Source organism: Octopus sinensis, linkage group LG1 (assembly GCF_006345805.1).
Source record: "Octopus sinensis linkage group LG1, ASM634580v1, whole genome shotgun sequence".
In the NCBI taxonomy this organism is placed as follows: Eukaryota; Metazoa; Mollusca; class Cephalopoda; order Octopoda; family Octopodidae; genus Octopus; species Octopus sinensis.
Genome location: NC_042997.1, coordinates 142,837,533 through 142,864,682, shown reverse-complemented (window position 1 = coordinate 142,864,682; position 27,150 = coordinate 142,837,533). Strand labels below are relative to the sequence as shown.

General features: G+C 35.6%; 1 protein-coding gene across 8 annotated transcripts in view; it reads right to left on the bottom strand.

Moving 5' to 3' along the window:
* Nucleotides 1-6,324: 6,324 nt before the first annotated feature.
* The window catches only part of LOC115209821 (anion exchange protein 2-like), a 721,610-nt gene continuing 700,784 nt past the window's right edge, over nt 6,325-27,150 (bottom strand). For all 8 annotated transcript variants that reach the window (XM_036505450.1, XM_029778381.2, XM_036505461.1 and 5 more), the window contains 9 exons: nt 26,689-26,837; nt 23,709-23,903; nt 21,828-22,151; nt 19,191-19,280; nt 18,896-19,062; nt 17,669-17,913; nt 12,151-12,320; nt 9,357-9,530; nt 6,325-7,366 (listed from right to left, as the gene is read on the bottom strand). In XM_036505450.1, the coding sequence (XP_036361343.1) occupies nt 7,289-7,366; nt 9,357-9,530; nt 12,151-12,320; nt 17,669-17,913; nt 18,896-19,062; nt 19,191-19,280; nt 21,828-22,151; nt 23,709-23,903; nt 26,689-26,837 (1,592 nt within the window). In that variant the 3' untranslated portion in view covers nt 6,325-7,288. The remainder of the gene's footprint in view (nt 7,367-9,356; nt 9,531-12,150; nt 12,321-17,668; nt 17,914-18,895; nt 19,063-19,190; nt 19,281-21,827; nt 22,152-23,708; nt 23,904-26,688; nt 26,838-27,150) is intronic.

Sequence of the window (27,150 nt, the reverse complement as noted above, 5' to 3'; positions counted from 1 at the left end):
ATAAAGAGGAAATAAGCAATATGAGTCAAATAAGCAATATTTCTTTTAAGTGTTGGAATTGGAAATGAGATGTGAAGCCCTTGGTGAATGAAACAAGTCTAAAACTTGTTTTTGGCTCTTATTTAAAACCATGTCCCTTTTGTTATGTCACTAATGCTCTTGGGAAAAGCTTCCAAATCAACAAAAATCTAGCTTTACGCTTGTGTAGGAAACAATATCATTTGTGCTTAGTAAGGACGGCAACTCAGTTCTGTAGCTGGAATATTGACATGCCAGTTTCAAATCATGCTTTCAAATCCTTGCTTTATAATATTATAGCAACAAATCATTGCTAATAATAGTTATTATTATTGTAAAGTTATATGCTACAAAAAGCAGAAAATGAGCAAAGCATTGAATTGGTTAATTATAAGGATGCAAAAAAAAAAAAAGAAAAAATTATTCTCCTTTATTTAAATAAATTTTACATCTTTAGATACAATCTTTAGCAACCACATCATTGTATTTCTTGTTTGTTCAACAACTCTATAATCATTGATAATGATGGAGTGAGAAATAGGGTGCAGTTTTGGCACAGCTGTTTGTCTCTGTTCATTTGACATTGCTGATATGATGCTAGATATTTTAATGTTTCTCTTATTCACCATCGCTCTCTCTGTTTATATGTGTGAGTATATTTCTTTTTTTATGTGTATGAGGAGCGGGAATGAGCTTATGTCAATGGTGTTCAATTAATAAATTGTAATTCTCCCTTCCCTTGCTCTTTTTTCCTATCTGTATATTTCTGCGTGTACATGCGTGTGTGTGAGTGTGCTTGCCTCCAGTGCCAAAAAGTATGGTCACCAAAACAGACTGAATGTCCAGTCAGCCATGCTAAATCATCAGCATTCAAACAGCTGCACCTAACTATCTCATTCCATAGTTTAGTATTTGTAGGATATGTAGGATATAAGGAGAACAGACAATGAGATTTTATCATATTCTGTTCATTCTGATGATGATGATGATGATGATGTTTATGTTTGTACAGGTCCTTTTGTTCTGTGAATTTGATACTTGTTTTATATATACATGATATTGATACATATGCTGTTTACTTAAACTGCCACATGAACTGATAAGGGTAACTAAATTGATAAATTAAAACAGAAGAAATATTATTTTCAAATCTGAAATACTTTAGACAGAATAATAGAATCCCACAGCTTCTCAGAATGATAAACCATCCTTTGAGATTCCAAACAAGTGAGGTTACTCCTGAATGTAAATCAGATAACTTTAGATGTAACTGGAAAGAACAAAGAAAACAAATCCTATTTTAATCCATATACTTTAAAAATAATTTTCATTGTTTACAGCCCAATAATGTTAGTGAATAAATATTGCCAATAATAGGTGAAATTAGATGATCTCTTATGTGGAAAAGAAAGAAAAAAAAACTTCAGGCTTTGGTGGTAAAAAAACAGGAGAGGCATAAAATAAGGAAGTATTGTATTAATATTAATTTTTCTATGGATAGGGTTCAGGGAGGTCCTGATACAGACAATTGACGATTTCAGGTAACATCACTAGAGATATTAAGACAAGTAGATAGGAAGATAGATAGGAGGGAGAGAATATATTATACGTATATTAGTGATGTACAATCATATCTAATATGTTTGTGCATATTCGAACATGGGAAGACAATATACTTCAAGTTGTCTTGAGAGACAATTTACAGTGTATTTATTGTCTTTCTATGTCAAAATGTACAAGAACCTGTTGAATATGACTGTAAACTGTTTAGTGTGCCTCTAACACACACACACACATATATACACCCATGAGTAGATACTTGAAGCAATGATTAAGAGTAAACAAACTTAAGACTAGTTCAAATACATTTGAAAGATATTTGAACTATGTAAAAGGCTTTTTACTGCAGTCTGTCATGAAGAAAAAAAAAAATTCTTGCTTAAGACAAAAACATGAGAGAGAAAGGAAAAGAGAGAGTGGGAGAGAGTGAGAAATATTATATGTTTATTATAGAGAAAATATTTATGTCATGTCATTTACATTAGCCATTGCATCAAAATCCAACCATAACACATTGAATAACCTGAGAAGAAACCTTAATGTCTTCCATCTTGAAATTGTTTTGGTATATTAATCCATAGCCAGCAATGTTCACAGCCATTTGATTGATAAAATAAAAAAAAAAAAAAAAACTTGTTTTCCTTGATTTGCCATGTGACATTAACTCAAAACTTTAGACAGCCATTGATTAACTGGAGAAACAAACAGAGAGACAGATGGACAAAGAGACAAAGAGAAGACCAACAATAAATGTTGAGAAAATTTTGTAAAGGGAGGGAAGAGAGATAGAAAGAAAGACAGAAAAAACAGAGAAAAGTTAGATGCTGTTCTTTTTCAGGAAATGTAAATAATTCTAAATTCTCTCTCCCAACTATCATGGAATAATGTGGAATAACGTAGAAGAATAATCTAACCTCAAAGGAAACGGTTAATTAAAAAAATTTATTTCAAGAAATGGAGCACACACACACACACACACACTCACTCACACACATACACACACTCACACACACAGTGTTAAGTGTACACACGCATACAATAAAAAAGTGACAAAATATAAAAATGTAAGTATTATTATTATTATTTCTATGATTTAATTTTATAAAAAACAAAAACAAATTAACAAATTATTTTAAGAAAGACTGGAAACAGAAGCAGGGAAGAAAATACACAATGTAGAGAGAGAGAGAGAGAGAGAGAGAGAGAGAGAGAGAGAGAGAGAGAGAGAGAGAGAGAGAGAGAGAGAGAGAGAGAGAGAGAGAGAGAGAGAGAGAGAGAGAGAGCAGTGGTTAAAGTAACAAAATCCATATAGTAAGTGAGATTTGGTAGCAGGAAAATGTGTGCAAGTCTGTTGGAAGGACCATTTCATTTTCTTTTCTGAGTTGGGTAGACTTAATCTGTCACCCTGTCCAATATGACCATCTGGTTCATCGTAGTAGTTGTGGGTCCTTGAAGAAAACCAACTCCATTACAAGCATTGAAGCCAACCCACTGCTTTTGGAGTGATTCTTTCCTCCCACCACTAGTCACACTATGGAGCTTGCCCCTTTCTCCCTTGACAAGGCATTAAAAAAGATCAGAAATAATAATAATAATAATCCTTTCTACTAAAGGCACAAGGCCTGAAATTTTTGGGGAGGAGTCAAATCAATTACATCGACTCCAGTGTTTCACTGGTACTTAATTTATCAACCTCAAAAGGATGAACAGCAAAGTCGATCTTGGTGGAATTTGAACTCAGAGTGTGAAGATTGACAAAATGCCGCTAAGTATTTTGCCTGATGTGCTAACGATCCAGCCAGTTCACCACCTTAATAATAATAATAATAATCCTTTCTACTAAAGGCAGAAGGCCTCAAATTTTGGGGAAGGGATTAAGTTGATTACATCAACCCCAGTGCGAAAGGATGAAAGGCAATGTCGACCTTCGCAGAACTTGAACCCTGAATGTAAAGACGGATGAAATGCTGTTAAGCATTTTGCCCAGCGTGCTCATGATTCTGCCAGCTTGCCACCTTTATAATAATAACAATCCTTTCTACTATAGGCACAAGGCTGGGAATTTGCGGGGATAGCCGATCACATCAACCCCAGTATTTCACTGGTACTTAATTTCTCAACCCCAAATAAATGAAAGGCATAGCTGACCTCAGCAGAAATAATAATAATAATAATAATAATAAAAACAACAACGATAATAACAATATTATTATTATTAATAATAATAATAATAAAAAGGCAAATATAGAAAGGTTTATAAGATTCTGAAAGAAACTCTAACGGTGTATGCGTGTGTGTGTGTGTGTGCATGGGAAGGAGTAGGGAAGGCATTAGTTGCAAGAAATATTCTAAAATGCAAAAGCCAAATTTGTATTTCAACATAATTCCAACATAAAACCTTTCAAAGTGTCTTTTTTTTATTTTTTCTTTGATATTTTTCAGGTTTTTTTTTTTTTTACAAATTCACTTGTTTTGTTGTTGATATTGTTGTTATTGATGATGTTGTTGCATACACATACATAACTAACAACAGATCAAGATTGAGAGAGATGAAAGACTAAGAAAAAAAAAAGAAAAAAGTAAAGAGAAATATTAATAATAATAATAATAATAATAATAATAATAAAAGGTTAGTATCTAGCCAGTAAAAGTAGAACATGTATATTTTTTATATCACTCATAACAAAGAAACAAAACAATAGTAGTAATAATAATTAATAATAATAATAATAATAATAATAATAGAAATGATGACAGATGATGATGATGATTATGACAATGTTGAAGCTGAGGAGAATGATGAGGATGGCGAAGATAATGACAATGATTAATTAAGATGATAATTAGGTCATGTTAACGACCAGGTATTTATGATAATAACAATAACAACATGGGAGGAAAATATTATTATTTTATGTTTTTTTTTTTGCTATCAAAATGTTGTGCATATCAAAAAGTGCAAATTGGTTTCTGTGGCATCAAGCACAATACCATAGAGTTTTCAAGAGTGGAGGTCACATCGTACTGAGTACAATAACATGTGGTTCTCAAGGATTAAAGTTGGTAAAAAGAAAAAGTATAAAAAAAAGGAAAAAAAGCAATTATGGAAAAGATAACAAAATAAAAAAAATATTCAATAAATCCAAACAACAAAGAACTCAAGATGATGGAAGAGGAGAGGAGAGGGGGGCTAGTTTTAAATTTGATTGTATGTGTGTTTGTATGTATGTATATATATACACATGTGTAGATACATATATACACAATCTCTTTCTCTATATATATGCAAATATATATACATACATACATACATGCATGCATACATATATACATACATACATATATACATACATACACACACACACACACACACACACACACATATATATATATATATATATATAATATATATATATAAGATACTGTAGGGTATATAATACCACTTGCTAAAATCAGAGCCATATATATAGGTATATATAGATACATACATATAGAGACACAGACATACACACACACATGCACATACATATATAAGAAAGTATATATATATATATATACACACATATATACACAGATATTATACCCACACATATACATACATACAGATACATTGCTTCACAAAAGAGTCAATGTTAAGAAAAGTTAAATCAACAGTGGTGGTCAAATAGGGGAAAGAGGGAGGTGGGAATCAATAGAAGCAGAGAGGTGGTATAGTGGTGGTGATGGAATTTAGGAAAATCAGCAACAGAAGGGATAAGTTTGGAGAAAAAGGGAGAGAGAGGGGAGGAAAAGAAGGTAAGAATGGAAATAACATATAAAAGAGGGAGTGGGGTTGGTAATTCTCAAAATCATACAATTAGTGATTTTTCTTTCAGTGATATCCCCTTGGCAAGCTAACCCACCATGACCACCACCACAGCAATAGCCATTATGACCATCACTTCTTTGGCTTGTTTTCATAATTAACGAATGACTTACTTTTGAAGGTTAAGTCAGAAGAGAGTGGAACATGGGAGAGGAGGTGGGAGGAGAAGAAGCAAAGAACCAAGAGAAGAGGAGAGAAAAAAAGTGAAGAAAAGAAATGATTTTGAGATGAAGAGAATTGTAAAAAAAAAATTTAAGAAACAAAACAAAACGAAGGGTAAGAAAAATAAACAAATAAAATAACACGCATACACCCATACCCATATACAGGGTGAATCAAAAGTAGTGCCCAGTTTCTGGGAAGTCATGCCTTTGTTGTTTTAAAGGTTATTACTGACAGTTTTGAAGGTTACTGAACCTGGGACCATGTATCATATTGTAAATACTCTTTGATATCCCAAACCCATAAAACAAGAAGGAGTCAAAAAGTATCCCCCAATTGAGAAGTCAAGCATAACCCTAAAGCAGGAATTGAGTGCTTCTTTTGACACACTGTGTATATGCATCTGCACACACACACACACACACACACACAAGTTGAAATTAAGAACAAAATTACTCAGCAGTGCAAAAGCAAAAAAAATGTGCAAATTATTAACCGTCAGGTTACGCTGTTTACAGCATTCAACATTAACAGAGCTAACTGTTAATGGTTTTACACCTGAGAGTTGGCAGGTGAGATTTTTCAGTAAAATTCATAATTTCAACTGAGGAATACATGTTTTATTTTTGGAAGGATCCAGAGAAGTTTTAATAAAAAAAAAAAAAAAAACCCCAAAAATTGTCATTTGTTCATTCTTTCTTGCTTTCTTTCTTCCTTTCTTTCCTTGTTCTTTTTTTTTGCTTGTTTGTCTTTTTTCCGCTTTCTTCCAGCCATTCTTTTTTTTTTCTTTTTTTTCTTTTATATATTTTCAGGAAATCAGTGTAAAGGTAAAAAGTACTTCATTCTTTATTAGTTTTCTGTTGATTATTATTATTATTATTATCATCATCATCATATTAATATTATTATTATTATTATTATTATTATTACTATTATTATTAATTTTATTTTCTTAATTGTACCGAATTATTCTTCGTTTAGACAAGAGCCGGATAAACAATTTCGTCAACATATCAAAATTTCTACAACTATACATTATAAAAATCATTTTTTCTTTTTCTTTTTTTTCATTATGCGACTAAAGTCTTTTGCTGCTTGGTGACAAGAATTTTCCAACATTTCAGCATCACAGAATTTTCCAATTAACCGGGAAAATATAATATCACTAAATAACTAAATTATAATCTTCAATTTAATTTTTTTTTTTCAATTAATTATTCATATTTATGGAAGAACATATACTTTCACTCAAAACAAAACAAGTTTGCTCTTGTCTTTACAGATTTAAGAAATAAAGTTTTCTCGTCTTTACTGTAGTCTTTTACTCTTTTGCTGAATAACAAAACATTCATTTAGTATTCCTTTATTTTTAGTTTCACTTCTAGAATACTACTTGCTTTCATTTATTTATTTTTATATCTTTTTTTTTGCTGTTGTTTTTAGACAGTTTCACATAAAAAATAAAGTTTCAAAAACCCAACAAAAACAAAAACAAAATCATATCAGACATGTTTTTTTTAAAAAAAATTCTATTACAGAATTTGAAAAAAGAAAAAAAAATCTCTGCATTATTCTTAAACTGCCTTGGGTTGTACATTAGTACCTTTCAAAAACAGTTAGCAGATAGACTGAGGGGATTCTCTGAGTAACACATGTGGAACAATAGATTGTTTTTTTAAAGACTTATATTGGCATATGAGCTAACTGATAGAAATCAGGTTCATCTTCTTCCTCTTCAGTATCTTCTTCCTCTTTGTCCAACTGAAAAATAAATGGCAAAAAAAAAAAAAAGAAATACATTGAATCACATTTAGACAACAATTTTCTTTGTAAGAACTCTAACCAACAATTTAGGAAGCTTAACCCTTTCATTACTGTATTTATTTTGAGATGCTCTGTGTTTCTTTCAATTGCTTTAAATATAAACAAAAAATTTAGTAAAATAATTTAGTTATCATTAAGCTAGTGTTAAGAACATAAATTGTGACTAAGGTTCAGTGGAAGATTTTAATTCAAAACTTAAGAAAATAAGACATTTGTATAACAGAGCCAGAGCTGGTTTCAGCCAGGTTGGTAATGAAAGGGTTAAAGATGGAATGAAACAATTTAGTGCAACTGTTTGGATACTAATGATTTGCTATGGTTGACTGATTTGTCGACAGTACTTTTTGGCACCAGAGGCACACACATGTGCAAACAGAAATAGACACATACATATATAGAGAAGGGGAGGGGGAGAGTGAAACATTTATTGATTGAACATGATTGACATAAACACATTCCCTTTCTTCATACACAGAGAAATATTCTTACACACATAGAGGGAAGGGAGGGAGAGAGAGAGGGCGAGAGAAGGAGGGGAATCAGAGAAACATTAAAACATCTGATGTCAAACAAGTCAGCATTGAATCATTGATGCCAAAATAGCTTTGTCAAAATGTCTCATAATATTAGCTCAAAGATTATGAAGACTGACTTACAAAATCATACACAGAAAAGAGCAAACTGTAAAGATATTTTATTTAACAGTATAATCACCTCATCATCGTTTTAATGTCCACTTTTTCATGGAATAGGGTAAGATGCAATGATAGTACCTTGATATGAGCAGTGTATTTTCTGCTGTTGAAGGAGCCAAGATTAACATGACTCTGAAGAAAATCTTATCTCAGTTGATTGCAGTTTTTCTACTTACTATATGACATTTCTAAATTTTATTTCTAAGGGTTAGGTCTTTTTACTCTTTTACTTGTTTCAGTTATTTGATTGTGGCCATGTTGGAGCACCACCTTTAGTTGAGCAAATCGACCCCAGGACTTATTCTTTGTAAGCCTAGTACTTATTCTATTGTTCTCTTTTGCAGAACCACTAAGTTACGGGGACGTAAACACACCAGCATCGGTTGTCAAGTGATCTTGGGGGGACAAACACAGACACACAAACACATACACACACACACACATATATATATGGATTTCTTTCAGTTTCTGTCTACCAAATCCATTCACAAGGCTTTGGTCGGCCCGAGGTTATAGTAGAAGACACTTGCCCAAGGTGCCATGCAGTGGGACTGAACCCAGAACCATGTGGTTGGTAAGCAAGCTACTTACCATACAGCCACTCCTATGCCTTAAGTGTAGAGATAATTATTATTCAATATTAACTGTGAGATAGAAATTGAAGCAAAATATTCAAAAGGGTATGTAAAGGGTTTTGTTCTGACATATAATCTATACAATTGAATTTAAGACAGATAACACAGGTTCAAGGCACTGGAGAAGATAACATTAAAAACCAGATGTTAAATCAATGATGCTTATGCATACACACAGACATATATACATAAATATATTGGGCGTGGCTGTGTGGTTAAGATGCTTGCTTCCCAATTACATGGTTCTAGTTTCAGTCCTATTGCATAGCACCTTGGGCAAGTGACTTCCACCATAGCATCAGGCTGACCAATGTGTGTGTGTGTGTGTGTTTGTCCCCCACCCTGCCATTGCTTGGTGTGTTTATGTCCCCTTAACTTAGCAGTTCAGCAAAAGTGACTGACAGAATAGGTACTAGGCTTAGAAAAGAATAAGCCCCGCGGGTCGATTTCTTCATCTAAAACCCTTTAAGGCAGTGCTCCAGCATGGCCACAGTCAAATGACTGAAACCAGAAAAAGAATAAAAGTTTCCATCAGTTTATGTGATGAGTTGAAATGTTTTGATGCAAAAAAGTCTGTAGGAATGAAAATATATTTACCTCATGAAGCTCTTTCTCAGTAAAAATAAATGTGAGCAGTTTTAACCGAAGTGGTACAAGGAGGATGAGAAGAAAAGGGAAAGCTAAGGCTGCTTCTGTTGACTTGACTACCCATAGGACCACCAATAAAGACAGCTGGGTTAATGTGTAAAGATGCATTCGGACTGTTCGCACCTGCATTAGAGAGAGAGAGAGAGAAGAGAGAGAGAGAGAGAGAGAGAGTTAAAAATGTATGAAAAATAGAAAAGAAAAACGAAAAGACAAAAAACCCTGAAACATCAATAACAAAAACATGACTCAGTTTGTTTATAATATAATGGTCAGAACTCCTCCTTTTCCTCCCTGCCACTGCTGCCACTGTCATTTAATTTTTGTCTTCCCGAGACCTCTGGAGATATGCTGTGTCTTTGAAGACCCGACAAATGAAGTGAGTTCATGGCTTGTAGGACAGCCTGCTGTGCTTGAGAATACCTATTGTGTCAAGTACATCAACATCAAAATAAAAATCGTATTGTTATTGTAGTTGTGATACCTGTGCCAGTGGCACGTAGGGCCTCACAGAGGAAATGATGAAGACCGAGACCTCTGAGATATGCTGTGACTGTGAAGTGAGTTCATGGCTCGCAGGACGGCCTGCTGCGCTAACCTTGGATCGTAGAGTGATCCGCTGTTCTTGAGACCTATTGAGTCAAGTACGTCAACACCAACATCAAAATAAAAATCAAACCGTTAAAATACCTGTGCCGGTGACACGTAAAAAGCACCGTCCGAATGTGACAGATGCCAGCGCTGCCTGACTGACGTCTGTATCGGTGACACATAAAAGCACCAACCGATAGTGGCTGTTTGCCAGCCCCCTCTGCCGGTGGCACATAAAAAACACCCACTACACTCATGGGAGTGGTTGGCGTTAGGAAGGGCATCCAGCTGTAGAAACACTGCCAGATCAGACTGGAGCCTGGTGCAGCCTCCTGGCTTCCCAGACCGTCCAACCCCTGCTAGCATGGAAAACGGATGTTAAATGATGATGATGATGCTTGCATGGATTGGACAGTTTGATAAGATCTAATGAACTGGAGGGCTGCTTCAAACTTCAATGTCTGTTCTGGCATGATTTCTATGGGTGGATGTCCCCACCTCCATACATATGTTAATCATATATCTAAATGCAATATTTGGACACATCATCAGCATTATATCTGGGAGCCATTGCCTGTTTCAGGTCTTGCAATGTGCACTCTCATCCAGTTACGACTGATCATGCCTTAGTCTGTGTCCAAGTGGCATTCTACTGACCACCACCAATCATGTCTTTTCAGCAGGAGGTTTGGTAGCTGAGCACAAACATGAGGATTGTCCAGTTAGTTTTGTCTTTCATGGAACATTTTAGACATCATTCAAACTACCTCCTCACTACTGAAGATATGATGAATTTATGTTCTTATGAAAAACAAACGTAAATTAATACAGATATTAAGACAATTATGTAATTTGCATTTTCTCTCTCTGCCTTCTTTTTATCTATGCAAAAAATGCCCTCTGCTCCTCTAAAATAATTAGTTGTACAGCATAGACAAATGCGGGTATATTAAATACCATATAACATAAATTTTTTATTTATTAGAACTATCTCTGACTGTAGGTGACATAAGATCAGTTCCACTTGAGAAGTGGAGATAGGTGCAAGCGTGGCTGTTGATGAATACTTGGGCGGCTTGGGCTACTGAGAATGGGTGTTCTCGGTGTGCTCAAGCAGTCCAAGGTGGCCTCCGCAGTTACCTGCGGAGGTGGTGAGTTATAAATTGTGGCACTGTGTGACACAAACATTTGATAAAAGGCACTTCGCCTTCTTTCTGAACTCCCGGCTGTCAACACAGTCTGCTTTGCAGGCGATTAGATATTTGACTGGGGCTCCGGAAGGAGGAGGAAGGGAAAAGTGGTAGTGTACTTTTGATGTTTGATTGACTTTTTGATTTTTATGTAATAAAAGAACCTGTGATTTCGAAGGGTGTTCGGTCTGCAGGCGCCAAATACCCTTCCCATTTACATCATTCGTATTTGTCATTTTCATCTCAGTAATGTATATGTCCAGCCCACATTGCTTCTCTGTAAGGCCTTCATGACCAATTTGATAAACTAAAGAAGCTTGCTTCCCAACCACAAGGTTTGGCATTCAGTTCGACTGTGTGGCACCTTGGGCAAGTGTCTTCTCAACAGAAATATGGTAACAGAAGGGTTAATGTCCATTTTCCATGCTGGCATGAGTTGGATGGTTTGACAGGAGCTAGTTAGGAGGGTGCTGTCCAAACTCCAGTTGTTTGTTGTGGCATGGTTTCTACGGTTGGATGTCCTTCCTAACACCAGCCACTTTACAGAGTGTGCTAGGTGCATTTTATGTGCCACTGGCATGGTTGCATTTATGCAGCACCAGCACGAATGCATTTTATGTGGCACCCGCACCTGTAATGGACAAGCCTGAATGTATGGACGACAACAGTTTTACTTAGCTTGATATGTCTTCTCAAGTATAGCAAATCGCCACAACTCTCAGTCCCTTAGAAAACATTTATGGCTTAGCTAATATGTATAACTGAAGCAAAAATGAGCTAAAAGAAATTACTCAAAGTGGCCAGGGGCATATCTTTTCATAGAACTATATAGTGAATAAGATCACTTCTCAACCAAAAGACACCAAGTTCGATTCCATGAAAGAATTGATAGCAATATCTTTCATGTACTGTTATTCAAAGCTGGATTCATATTAATAAATGGACATAATATAAAGAGAACTTACCCGTCGCACATAGCCAACAGATGGATGGTGTTTCACTGGCATTAGTAGCAGTTTAGTTCTTTCATACATTTGCACCCCACTCATAGAAGACACACCAAGATAAAGAAAGACACCAAACAAAACAGTAAGAGGGATCTCTCGAAATAGTGGACCCCATGATAAAGATGAACCTATCAAAACACAAAAAAAATTCAGTTAGTAAAAATACAGAATATTCAATGTTGAAAGGCAAGTTCACAAAGAGAGTCTTTTAAAAAAAAATACTGCCTGAAAAAGAAGAAAATTAAGAGCTGTGAATTAGGGTTAGGGTTAGGTGCAGGTATGGCTGTGTGGTTTAAGGATTCACCTTGTTACCAGGGGTTTCAGGTGTTCAGTTCCACTGCATGGCATTTTGGGCAAGTGTCTTCTGGTATAGCCCAGGGCTAACCGATACCATGTAAAGGTGTTGGTAGACAGAAATTTCAAGAAGTCTACATGTGTATGTGTGCATGTGTGTGTGTATGTAAATAGTTATATTCAATTCTTTGCTATTGTGTGAATGAAGCAATGCTAATGTTGACATTCCTTGTTGACATTATGACTGCTCCCTCTGTGTTTTCAATGTTGTGTGCAATAAAGGAACCCCTTACTTGAAGTAACAGTTGGCAACAGTAAGAGCACCCAGCTGTAAAAGCCTGCCTCAAATAATTCTCCATCCAAACCCATCAATCTATGGTGAAACGAACAACCAAAAAAATGAATAAACTCTATCATAGATGGAAGACCTAATTTGCGTCCTGGTTTAGTATTATCACCCAAGTGCTTTATACAGAGCCCACTTTGTTTTTTGTTAATTATATTTTTGGGTTATGGCTAAATCAGCAGAAGAAGGGCTTCACTCATGCCCCCTTTTCAGGGCTTTAAAAACTGGTAAGATGAAAAGAGAACATAATCTTCAGACAAGAGATATGGCCTGAAAGCTGCTACTAGAATGAACTCTGCTAAAAGCTCTCGAGGGCCAGGAGCAGGTAGTTTTAAATTGATAAATAGATAAAGTACATCTCCAAAATATGTAGTAATAAGTTTATTGTGTCTGGGGAGAGCCATTCTCTTTTAGTGCCTTATTAATTTAACACACTTGCCAGTCTGATTTCCACACATTTATTTATTTATTACTTTATTTTCACTTATTTAGTAAAAATAAATAAATAAGTAAACAAGTGGAAATCAAACTGGTGAGTGTGCTAAATTAATAAGGCACTAAAAGAGAATGACTCTCCTCAGACACAATAAAATATGCTTCAACACACAAATTCACATAAAGATTCTTGCAAACCAAATACAAAAACGAAATGTAATAATAAGATTTAGTAAAATACAAATATTAACACCAATTTCTGCAATTATAATAAAAATTTATTTTCTTCCTCTACTGGTTTAAATTCTGCTAGGTAAATTCATTTGCTTTTACATCTGTTTTTCAAAGCTAGCACAAGTTAGATGAATATATTATTGAGGGATTGTTTTATAGCCAGATACTCTATCTATTGCTAACTGTTGCCTTTCTTTTTACAGTAAGGGATCTCTTATTTTGTAAGTTGTTGAAGGGCAGATGATTTGTTGAAAGGGCAACTGATAGTAACATCACTATTTGTAGCTCAGAAATTTTTAGAGTAGAAATAAACACACACACATGGCAAGGTTCTTTCAGTTTCCATCTATTAATCCACTTACAAGGCTTTAGTCAGCCATGGGCTATAGAAGACAGTTTTCCAAGGTATTGCAGAGTGGGGCTGAACTCAAAACCACATGGTTGGGAAGCATATTTCTTAATTACACAGCTATTTCTGAGCTATTTGAATAAATCCTAGTCACTTTGAGAACAAAATCACTGCATTTAGCCGCCAATTAATATCTTTTTCAATATTTCTCTTTATAAAATTTATGATTTTCTTCTGAGATTTTTCATCTATATTTTATTATGTAGTCTAAAATGTTTTACTTTTCTTTTCACATTTCAAAAGAATTGTTATTTTATAACATTTCTGCATATCTTGCTAGCTATTTCCATCTCCTAAGGATTATCTTAAAGTTCTTTCTTTCATTATATCAGTACATAATTTGTGTCTGTGTGTTTTCTTGAATAGACAACACACTTTCAAAAAGTCTCACTTAGCAGCTCAGACTGTACATAACATAATTAGTGAATGTTAATGAAAGTATAGTTAATTTCCATTGCCGAAGGCACAAATGGTGGTAGCATGAGAAACACATCTATATATAAGTGGTTTATCTAGTATTGATGGGGGAAAAAATTACAATGCGGTCTCTATTCTTAGGCAGATTTTCCCTTTGATTCTTAATATAGGGACAAGGCCACATATTTTTATGTGTGTATGAATGTGTGTGCATGTTTTTGTGTGTCTATAGTTGATTATATTCCCTAAGCCACTCTGCTATTTAACTATTATTTTACTGTCTCTGTAAAGATGAAAGGCAAAATTGACTGGATTTGAACCGAAACTACAAAGAAAATTTAACTGCTGCCAATTCTAACACTTGAGTGCATGTATTGATAATTATAAGCACTCCGTTGGTTATGACAATGAGTGTTCCAGTTGATCTGGTCAATGGAACAGCCTGCTTGTGAAATTAACATGCAAGTGGTCGAGCACTCCACAGACATCATTTTATCATTTTATCTAGTTTCAGTTCACGAGCTGCGGCCATGCTGGGGCACCACAATTAAACAGAAATGCCGTTCCCATGCCGGGAATCGAACCCGGGCCACCTGGGTGAAAGCCAGGAATCCTAACCACTAGACCACATGTATACCCTTAACATAGTTCTCAGGGAGATTCAGTGTGACAGAGTATGACAAGGCTGGCCCTTTGAAATACAGGTACAACTCATTTTTGCCAGCTAAGTGAGTAGAGCGGGGGGGGGGGGGGCACCTATGGGCACGATTGCCCATTTTATTTTGCCCACAGGCTGATATACTTGTAATGTACAAAATATAGTAAATTTTGCAATTATAAAATTTATACAGTATTCATATGCCTATTTGTGACATAGGTCATGTTTCCACTACGACATAAAACAATTAAACTAGAACAGAAACTTGTCCGGTAACAGCCATTTGAATGGAAATTTTGTTTTCACTATAAAACATATAATGCTAGGTTTGTACCACCCCCTTGAGACCCAATAGCACTCTAGCTGAAAAATATAGAAACCTCATAAGTAATATAGATGTCCTAAATTCAGTGGTGGTGTTAATGAGGATGTTACGCATTAATTTAATGTGCTAAACTTATCTTTATTAATGTATATCGAATTATACATAGATATATACAAGATCTACACAGAGTTAGAACTTGTGATCCACCCACAGACTTTTTTCTTTGTAAATATTTGCTCACCACACTAAAATGTTTCCCCACCTCTGGACTAGAGCAACATGAAATAAAGTGTCTTGCTCAAGGATACAACACGCCACTGGGAATTGAACACAAGACCTTAGAGTCATGAGCTGAATACCCTGACCACTAAACCATGTGCCTTAATGAGTTGATAATACACCTTTAACTCAACACACAAATCCCATTTAATTACCATGCATTTTTGTAATGACCAGTGTAAACTGTCTACTAAAAGTGAACATAGGTCCAGGCACAGCTATGTGGAAAAGAAGAATGCTTTGCAGCCATATGGTCTTGGGTTCAGTCCCTCTGTGTGGCACCTTAAGCAAGTATCTTCAAATATAACCACAGGCTGATCAATGCCCTATGAGAGGATCTGATAGAAACTGTGTTGAAGCCCATTGTATATGTGTGTGCGAGCATGTGTCTTTGTGTCTATTCCCTTTCACACTTTACAACTGGTGTTGGTTTGTTTATATCCATGTAACTTAGAAATTTGGCATAAGGGAATAATAAATTAGGTACCAGACTTGAAAAGTAAGTCCCGGAGTTGATTTCTTTGACTAAACCTTGAAGGTGATAACCCAGCATGGCCACAGTCAAATGACTGCATAAAAGTAAAACAGAGGATAAAAGATACTTTGACACGACAGTTATTGCTCTGAATAAGGGAATATTTAATCACACAGGTTTTCCTCTTGTGTGGTTATGTTCTCTTAACCCATGTTACCTTATTTCCATTGAAATACACTTCCTTTGTTTCAATTTTAAAAATACTTAAGAATTTAGTTAAATAACTGTCATTATTGCATTGGCGTTGAGAACATAAATTAACACAAAATTTTGATGGAAAATTTAAATTTAGATCACTTTAAAACAGGGTATTTATATCATAGAACCAGGAGTGGTCTCAGGAGAATCAAAAATGTTAACATTAGAGCATTGTATTTGAAACTACACTTTGTTGGCCAAGTTCATCTTTGACCCCTAAGCAAGGAATACATGCTATTCTATTTTGTGGTTTATTATAGGTAGTGTCCATGGCTCACAATCATGAGGTAGTGAGTTTCATTCCAGGATCAGCTGTGTTGTGTCCTTGAGCAAGACACTTTATTTCATATATATATATATATGTATATATATCATCATCATCATCGTTTAATGTCTGCTTTCCATGCTAGCATGGGTTGGACGATTTTGACTGAGGGCTGGCAAGCCAGATGGCTGCACCAGGCTCCAATCTTGATCTGGCAGAGTTTCTACAGCTGGATGCCCTTCCTAATGCCAACCACTCTGAGAGTGTAGTGGGTGCTTTTTACATGCCATACACACATTTAAACATACACATATTCATGCATACATATATACACACATACATATATATATCAAAGCTATTAGCACTGATACAGAATTTATAAAAAAATATATAATTGCTTTGTGCTTTTCAGTTTTCCCTTGCATGTGTTTTATTCAAGTAAAAAAAATTAATAAAATCCAAAAGGAAATGAAGTCCCCTCTTGTGATAATAGTGCTGGACAGAAAAGGAAAAGATGAGATGTAATGTCAATAATGTATAAAAATATGAAACAAAGAAGTGAAACAGAACCAGTGCAGATGTTTATTATTGGCATAATGACCCTCCTAACGTACAACAAAACAAGAAACATGCCAAATGGGGGTAAAATAGATTTTAACATAACAGAAACAGAAACTAGTATTCAGAACTAAACCATGAAGTGTGTGTGTGTGTGTGTGTGTGTGTGTGTGTGTTGTGTGTGTGTGTGTGTGTGTGTGTGAGAGAGAGAGAGAGAGGAGAGAGAGAGAGAAGAGAGAGAGAGAGAGAGAGAGAGAAGAGAGAGAGAGAGAGAGAGAGAGAGAGAGAGAGAGAGAGAGAGAGAGAGAGAGAGAGAGAGAGAGGTATGGAAAACAAAAACAGTTATTATTCAAAGACATGCAACACACCGAAGTACAGAAATAAAAACAACATGCTGACATAAGTTCTACAGCAGCAACAGCAACAAAAACAAAAGAGGGTTTAAATAGCCAAAAAATACAAAGGAATGAAATAAAACACAGGATGAGGAGCAAATAAATATAAATAAGAAACTGAAACATACCTATCAAAATACTGACCAATATACTTGTGAGACGCTGCTCTTGGACGTATAATAATTTTGGTTTTTCACCTGGAGCATGTGTTCGGCTGAATACACTAAGGGCTGATTTATGTGCCACTGACCGTACTGTTGCAGCACACATCCATGGTAAACCAAGTAATCCACAAATACTAACCAGTACGCCAACTAGCATCATATCCAAATGGTAACCCGAACCTTTCCTCATTTTTTTGTCCATTATGGTTCTGGAAAAAAAAAAACAAAACAAATATTTAGTTCTACAAATGAAAAGAATTGCAAGTATTTATTCTTTTATTTGTTTCAGTCGTTTGACTGTGGCCATGCTGGTGCACTGCCTTTAGTCGAACAAATTGACTCCAGGACTTATTCTTTGTAAGCCTACTACTTATTCTATTGGTCTCTCTTGCTGAACCGCTAAGTTACGGGGATGTAAACACACCAACATCAGGTGTCAAGTGAAGGTGGGGGGGGCGTCAAACACACACACACATACTGGGCTTCTTTCAATTTCCGTCTACCAAATCCACTCACAAGGCTTTGGTCAGCCCGAGGCTATAGTAGAAGACACTTGCCCAAGATGCCACGCAGTGGGACTGAACCCAGAAGCATTTGGTTAGTAAACAAGCTACTTACCACATAGCCGTTTCCATTCAATATCACAGTCTAGGAAAGGCTCACTTTAAAACCATGTGGTTTCTGGTTTTGTCCTGATGCGTGGCACCTTACTGAAGTGTCTTCTGCCTTGTGAGTGAACTTGATAGATGGAAACTAAGTGGAAGCCCACTGTGTATGTGCATGTGTATATGTGTGTGCATGTGTGTGTGTCACTCAACAAAAACAATGGTTTGTTTACATCTCTTTAAATTACTTAAACAGTTCAGGAAAAGAGGCCAACAGTTCAAGTACCAGACTTAAAAAGAAGAACAGGGATCAATTTGTTTGACAAAGCCCTTCAAAGCAGTGCCCCAGCATGGCCATAGCCCAATGACTGAAAACAGTAGAAGGATAAAAGATAAAGATAAATAACTTAAATTAGCTCAAGAATTAACAGAGTTTTATAACTACTTAAAGGTAAACTTTGCCAAGTTATTGACAATTAGAATTGATTTTTATACCAACTAGTTCACCGAGGGATGTCTACTAGAAAAAGAAGAACAACAATCACAACAATAACAACAACAACATAAAAAAAGGTTTCAGACTTACTCAGTGATTTGTACTTCCATGAATAGAAGTATAAATATAAGGAAAGCCGGAATAATTGAAGCAAAGATTAACCAAACTTCAAATGTTTTTTTCATTCCCATTGGATTAATGAACCAGCCACGTTTGCTTGGTGCTGTAGGTGCAAATTCATCCGATACCTCAAGTTTCTGAAAAGATGAAAGAAAGAAAAAGAAAATTAAATACAAAGTAAAAAAAAACAAAAGAGAAAAAGGTAAGACTTGTAACATGCTAGCTATAAACAGTTGTAAAAGCTAATTTGTGATAATATGCCTACCTGTGTACAGGTGTCTTTTATTAACACATCTAGCAGCACCATAACTACAAGAGCTATTAGAATTCCAAAATCACCAAGTGCTCTCCGCGCCTGTAAATAAAATAAGTAAAAATCATCCACTGTTCAGAAATAAACACAGAATATGTTGTAAAAGAAGAGATTTTTCTTCATAAACATTAGACTAAATTAAATAAGACACTTTAAAATCTAAAATAGGAAAAGAAAAAAAGATATGCATAGAACCAACCACCCAGGGACATTTTTATCTCTTTTCATAAAAAAGAGATCCATCTGTTTAGGAACTTTAAGGCCTAAATCAGACAGGTTAAACTCATAGGATCCTAACTTTCTTAATATTATATTAATGTTAGTGTAGGGTTAGTGCTACATGCTCAACAGACAAAGTGATCACCTAGGGAGCTAAAACTTTAGCATATCAATTAAATTCTGAAAAATTTATACATAATTTCTAAATTGAACTACTATATTTAATGGTATAAAAGACATCCTAATTTCGGCATTACATATTCTGGTGAAAAAGTTTTTAGTGCATTAACCCTTTCAATACCAACTTGGCTGAAACCGCCTCTGACTCTGTAGTACAAATGTCTTGTTTTCAAAAGTTCTGAATTAAAATCTGCCACCAAACCTCAGTCACAATTTATGTTCCTAACACTAGCTGAATGATAACTAAGTTATTTTACTAAATTCATTGTTATATTTAAAGTAATTGAAAGAACTATAGAACATCTCAAAATAAATACGGTAATGAAAGGGTTAAAGCATGTAATATACATCATCATTTAATGACTTTCATGCTGGCATGGGTTATATGTAGGCCCAACTTTGCATATAGGTTTTAGGATGAAGTTTTTGAGATATTTTTTGGAAAAAAATGCATCTTATTATGCTGTCAAATACAGTATAAACACAAAACAGAACAGGTGAGATCACTCCAAGTACAGTGAAGGATGGAGGGCAGGTGAGAAGAGGGTTGTATGGTGTTGCGAAAATTTGAAATTTTGTTAGATAATGGATTTATTCAAGAATATATATTATCATATTCATGATATTTTGATTGCATTTTTCAACTGGAGTAAAAAGGGTGATAAGTGGAAAAAGTTGTAGAAAAAATGTAGAAGTGGCATATATTATAGGGTTGTGTGATAGAAGTGCATAACGTACGGCTGAGAGAAGGGGTACACATTGTACAGCAGGGAGAAGAGGATGTATGTTGTAGGACTGGGATGAGAGAGTGCTCATTATAGGGCTGAGAGAAATGGATGTACCTTGTAGTGTTGGGTGAAGGGAGTAGACATTGTAGGAACAGGGAAAGGGTCACACAGTGTAGGGTTTGGAGGTACACACTAGAGGGATAGGAGAAAGAGGCGTATATTGTAGGGCTAACCTAAAGCACTGAATGCCCTTTTGTTTACTACCCACAAGGGGCTAAACACAGAGAGGACAAACAAGGACAGACAAACGGATTAAGTCGATTATATCGACCCCAGTGCGTAACTGGTGCTTATTTAGTCGACCCCGAAAGGATGAAAGGCAAAGTCGACCTCGGCAGAATTTGAACTCAGAACATAGTGGCAGACAAAATACCGCTAGGTATTTCACCCGGTGTGCTAACGTTTCTGCCAGCACTGAATACCCTGGTGCTGGCTCTACATAGGTGTAGGTTACAGTCATAATCTTTCATTTGAAGACAAGAGCTAAACTTGCTTCTATTTAGAAGCAAACATTTTAGCATTACCTGGTATTGAAAATGTAAGTCTTATTAACAATATAGAGCAGAACATGGAAACAGATTGTAAATCATAACTATAGCAGCTGTGCAACTAACTATTACACCATTCATACCTGCTCCTATTTAAAATTGGATGTTTACCTTGCAACAGTGCCATTTTCTTAATCATTAGAGACAATGTAGAAAGAAAGCTGAGATTTTAAACAAATAAATACTGCAAAGTATTCTGTCCAGCACCTTAATGACACTGAGATCCATAATGTCTTAAAATAAGACAATATATATTGTCTTAAAATAAGAAGGGGGATTTTACATGATGTACCCTAGATATGCAATGTCAGGATAAATGAGAGGATGGTCATGTTTGGAACACCTTCAGTCATAGATCTGCTGGATCAGGGTTGAGATGGTGCAGGAGGAGGGGATGCAAAAACAACTCATCATCATCATTGTTTAATGTTCTCCTTCCAAGATGGCATGGGTTGGATGGTTTGATAGGAGCTGACCAGGCGGCAGCCTGCACCATGCTCCTGAGTGTGTTTTGGCATGGTTTTTACATCTGGATGCCCTTCCTAACACCAACCAGTCCATAGAGTGGGCTGAGTGTTTTTTACATGGCATTTGCACAGGTGAGGTCAGTTTTGGCATGGTTTTTACAGCTGGATGTCCTACCAAATGCCAACCACTTTAAAGTGTAGACTGGGTACTTTTTAAGTGGCACCTGCACTAGTGGGGTCACCAAGTGACTTTGCAAAACAAAGAGTCTTTGAGAGGGGAGGGGGCATTGGAGGAGGTGATCTTGTGTCAGATGATGAAAGATTAGAGTGTGACAGAGAGGCAGAAAAAGAGAGTGAGAGTTAACAAGAATTAGATGTTTTACTTACACTTCTCCCAAGAAATTTGCTATTTCTGAATATTCTGAGGAAATATGCTATAAAAAATGTTCCTAGAGCCAAAATTGTTGACAGCAGTGCAGTATTTGGTTGATTAGAATTTTTTGTGTAACGATTTTGACCTTTTAAATTCTCCTCAACCCCAGACTCAGTTGTCATGTGAGCTTGGTCCGCTGTGGCACCCATGGAGGAATTAAATAGAGTGTATGGTATTTCAGACACTGGTTCTAAAGAATTACTGCTATTGAAGCTTGGAAGAACAATATTTGGACAACAGGATTCACAATCAGCTATCAATGGGTATTTTTGATAAATCTGTAAAAATAAAACATAATAATAATAATAATAATAATTTTAAATTTTGGCACAAGGCCAGCAAGTTTGGTGGATGGGGGTTAAGTTTATTACATTGATACCAGTGTTCAACTGGTACTTATTTTATTGACCCTAAAAGGATAAAAGGCAAAGCTGACTTAAGCAGAATGTGAAAATGGATGAAATGGAGCCAAGAATTTTGCTAGGCATGCTAATGCTTCTCCCAACCCACTGCCTTTCTACTAATGGCACAAGGCCTGGAAATTTGAGGGAGAGAACTAATCAATTATATTGACCTCAGTGTTTCACTGGTACTTAATTTATCGAACCCCTCCCACAAAGGATGAAGGGCAAAGTCGACTTTGGCAGAATTTGAACTCAGAATGTAGTGACAGGTGAAGTATTACTAAGCATTTTGTCCAGTGTGGTAACGATTCTGCCAGCTTGCTGCCTTAATAATAACAATAATAATCCTTTCTACTACTGGCACAAAGCCTGAAATTTAGGAGAGGAGATAATTGATTACATCAACCCCAGTACACAACTGGTACTTATTTTATTGAGCCCGAAATGATGAAAGGCAAAGTTGACCATAGTGGAATCTGAACTCAGAATGTGAAGACAGACAAAATGCCACTAAGCATTTTGCCTGGTGTGCCAACAATTCTTATTTCTTTATTGTCCACAAGGGGCTAAACATAGAGGGGACAAACAAGGATGGACAAAGGGATTAAGTTGATTAGATCGACCCCAGTGTGTAACTGGTACTTAATTTATCGACCCTGAAAGGATGAAAAGCAAAGTCGACCTCGGTGGAATTTGAACTCAGAATGTAGCGGCAGATGAAATACCGCTAAGCATTTCGCTTGGCATGCTAACAATTCTGCCAGCTCACCACCTTCATGGTGTGCTAACAATTCTGCCAGCTCAGCACCTTAATTAGGATATATCTATGACAGGGTATAAGCAGAAAGAATGTTGATACCAATAGAGATTTGTTAGAAAGCAACCACAATGAGTCTATAAAAGCATTTGGAAGCAAGCAAACAGTGCCAGCTTAATAGGAGGTAACATCATCATTTATTGTCCATTTTACATGCTGGCATGGATTGGACAATTTTTGGCACAAAACTGGTAAGCTGCACCAGGTTTCAATCTGATTTGGCATGGTACCCTTCCTAATGCCAACAACTCCAAGAGTGTAGTGGGTGCTTTATACGTGTCAGTTATGAAACATTAATATAATATACAAAATATATAAAATTTAAAAATTTATAAATATAAATTAATAATTTTAAATTTAAATAATTTAAATTTTATATATTTTGTATATTATATTAATTATTTTTATGTTTTGGTTTATGTTTTTCATTGTTTGATTTGCCTAATAGTGGTTTTATCTCTAATTTAATTTAATTTATATATATATATATATCAGTAATATACTATTAAACTGTAATGAAGTTGCAAGCTAAGGAATTATAAAATTCTTAAGTGATACTGATGTGAATGCAAGAAGAAGAAAAGAAAGAAATAAGAATAAGTAAACATAATTACATCTGTTAATTTTTTAATGACTTCATAGATAAAGATAAGAGAAATCAATATAGCAAAAATTTCCTCTGTGAATCTGGTAACAAATTTCACGAGAAAGCTGCCTTCTAAGGCCACAACTACTGCGGCTATCACAGTAACCCAGAATCCAATCCAACAACGCATAGGCAGGAATTCTAAATCATTGCTTTCACAGAACTGAAAGAGAGAGAGAGAGAATGTGTGACAGAGATGGAAAAATAGAAAATATCAATATAAATTTAAAACCAACACAAACACCATGACGTATATATTATAAATTTTAAAATTATATTTCCATACATGAACTATAGAATTGGTGAATCAAAAGTAATATATATGTGTGTGTGTGTGTTTTGATATTTACAGTATTGAAATAAACTAGTACTTTCATGCATTTTGCAATCATCAGGTTTATGTGGTGACAGTTGTGTTCCACAATTGACATAGTTGTCACTTCATAAACCTGATGAGTGCGTAATGCATGAAAGTACAAATTTATTTCAATACTGTAAAATTGAAAATAATAAAAAGTGAAAACCAGACTGTTAGAATTTCATTGATTAATATATTCTTCCATACACATCCATACAAACTCATATATATATATATATATATATATATACATACACACAGATATATGGCAAATGAAAGACGGAAGATGGAATATATGAGAATTTATTATTAATCGTGACAAATTGTTTCAACACATCTAGCATCGATTCCTATTGGGTGGGACACTCAGCAACTGGTTCAGGAGCATCCGGTAGTGCAGATGTATCTCGTCGGGTAATAAGTAAATACAACTCATTAAAATGACTGTTCTGCAATGTAACTTACCGTTTTGTTGAGAGAAAAGTAGCCAGACGGAGGAAATATCTTCATTTATATAGAAGATCAAAAATAAAATCACAGGTGGCAAAAAAAAAAAGGACATGCAATCCAGCGAGAAAAGTATTAAAAATAATTGTTAACAAATATGGATGTGTAAACACCCTCGGACAAGCTGCATGGCTGAGTACACTCGCTCATACAAGCATCCACAAAAATGTGAGCATACACACACGTGAGGTTTGGTGCACTCATGATCACAAAGCGAGTTAGTTATCTACTTGGTGGTTACATGAATGGGGAGGTTAAAAGTAAACTTAAGTCATCCATACCTTAAAGTAAATTAAGTTAACGGTTACTCAAAATTCATTCTCACTGCATTGTGTGAAAGTACATTTATATGTGTGTCGGCATCTCGAAAATCATTCAGAAATACTATTAATTATCTTCTCATTAGTCTACAGAATAGACAGGGATTCCTTGGAGCAGAGATGGCATCTCCTGGAAATTATATTGTATGGTTTTGCATACCTTACTATGGATCAGTTAATGTTGCACTTCACTTTATCCTCTGTCAGTCACCATACAAAATCTGCCAAAGATGTTGAATGTCTCTTATTGATTGTCTTAAAGCTGGCAATAGGATTACAGTAACGATTCTTAAATGAATCAGCTGTCTGCCCAATGTAAACATAGGACCCTCCCCTTGTGTGCATGGTACATTTATATATAAAAATTTGTACTCACAGAGATTCATCAAAGTACATTTTGATTTTTCTCTGCATGAGCATTTATCGTATTTATTTGTATATAAGGCAGTCCCAACTCCATTTACCGGCATTGTTACCATGCTAGCTGTATCATAAATATTTCTACTACTACAAATTGGTCATAGTTGGTGTTTATCAATGTGGTTTACAACTGGGTTCACATTCAACATCTATCATTAATAGAACATACACACTTAGGGTGCCCAGAATGTTTTGCTTGTATTTCATTAAAATTAGCAATGTATCATCATTAATTAATTGTTTTAATTACCACATGGCTACAAGGTGGACTTCTTAACCACACAGCCATAACCTTTTTTTAACTATCACCCTCTTTCATTTACTGACTTTCTCTCAGTGCTACCTTTCAGCCAAAAAAACACAAAAAAATACACCACAAAAAAAAACAAAAACAAAAGAAAAAACTGTTGCTAACAGGTTGATTCCATCAAGAGCACTTGCACATAAGTCATTTCATCAATATGATAATGGAATGTTGGAACAAAATTTCAACCTCTAATGCTGAGCTGCTGCTGAGACCCCCTTCGGTCATGACTGACCATGGGATTATTGCACCTAGAAAGTTACCCTTCCAGGCATACCAGTGTCCCTTCTCCATGCCACTGGTGTTATCCAAGGGAAAGGCAAAGGGGCCGATACAGCTTGGCACCTGTGACGTTGCAACTCATTTCTGCAGCTGAGTGAACTGGAGCAATGTGAAACAAAGTATCTTGCTCAAGAACACAACACAGCTCGGTTTGGGGTTCGAACTCAGAACCTCACGATCGTAAGCTCAACGCTCTAACCACTGAGCCATGCTATTTCACCAACTTCTAATATTACCTGATGATTTGCACACAATGAAATTTAAAATATTTTTGAAAACTAGGGCAACTAGGAGGTGTATATGTCATCCCTAACTGCCTTCATTTGTTCCCAGTAGCTATATAGAATTTTCTACTATTTCTCCCACCCCAGGCGGTAATCCTACCCACTTTGATAAGCACAGTACTATAGCCCTGGGTTAAACAATATTTTGCAAGTAGAACTAGTAGACAAAGACTGTACAGAAGCTTGCCATGTGTGTATATATAAATACATATAGACACAGGCATACACACGCATGATTGGCTTCTTTCAGTCTGTCTCCCAAATCTACTCACAAGGCTTTGGTTGGCCTAGGGCTATAGTAGAAGACACTTGCCCAAGGTAACATGCAGTGGAACTGAATCCAAAACCATGTAGTTGGGAAGCAAATATCTTACCACACAGCCATGCCTGCACAAAAAACAGAAACAAATATTTACAGAAAAAATGTTAAGAATACTAAACAGAAATATTGAAATATTTTGTAAGTAGTTTACCTTGTATAAAGACTGCTCATATACTAGAACAGGCCCTGTGGCTCCTAGGATCATAAGGGGCTGTCCACTGAACAGGCCAAATATAAGTCCACACAGCGACGTACTCAGTACAGTTTCTGTTACCCCCATAAGTCCATTGGTTTTTTCCGCTGAAACAGGAAAAAAATTAACAAACATGACTTACGTTTCTGAGTGAGACCTTAGAGGTAATAATGACAGAGCAAAAGAACCTTGGAAATTAATCCAGACTGATGATCCTTAAACAGAAATATCAGTGCAGGAGGCTAAATGCTACCAGCTGGAGATAGTAGGTGTCTCTTTTACAAGTTTTCATGACTGTGGTACTGAGAAAAAAGGAAGGGAGCTTTGATTTGTAACTAGCATTTGTTTTAGTGACCTGACAAGGTTAGACATTAATGTCAACCAGAACAAAATTAGAAGAAAAAGCCATACAAATTCAAA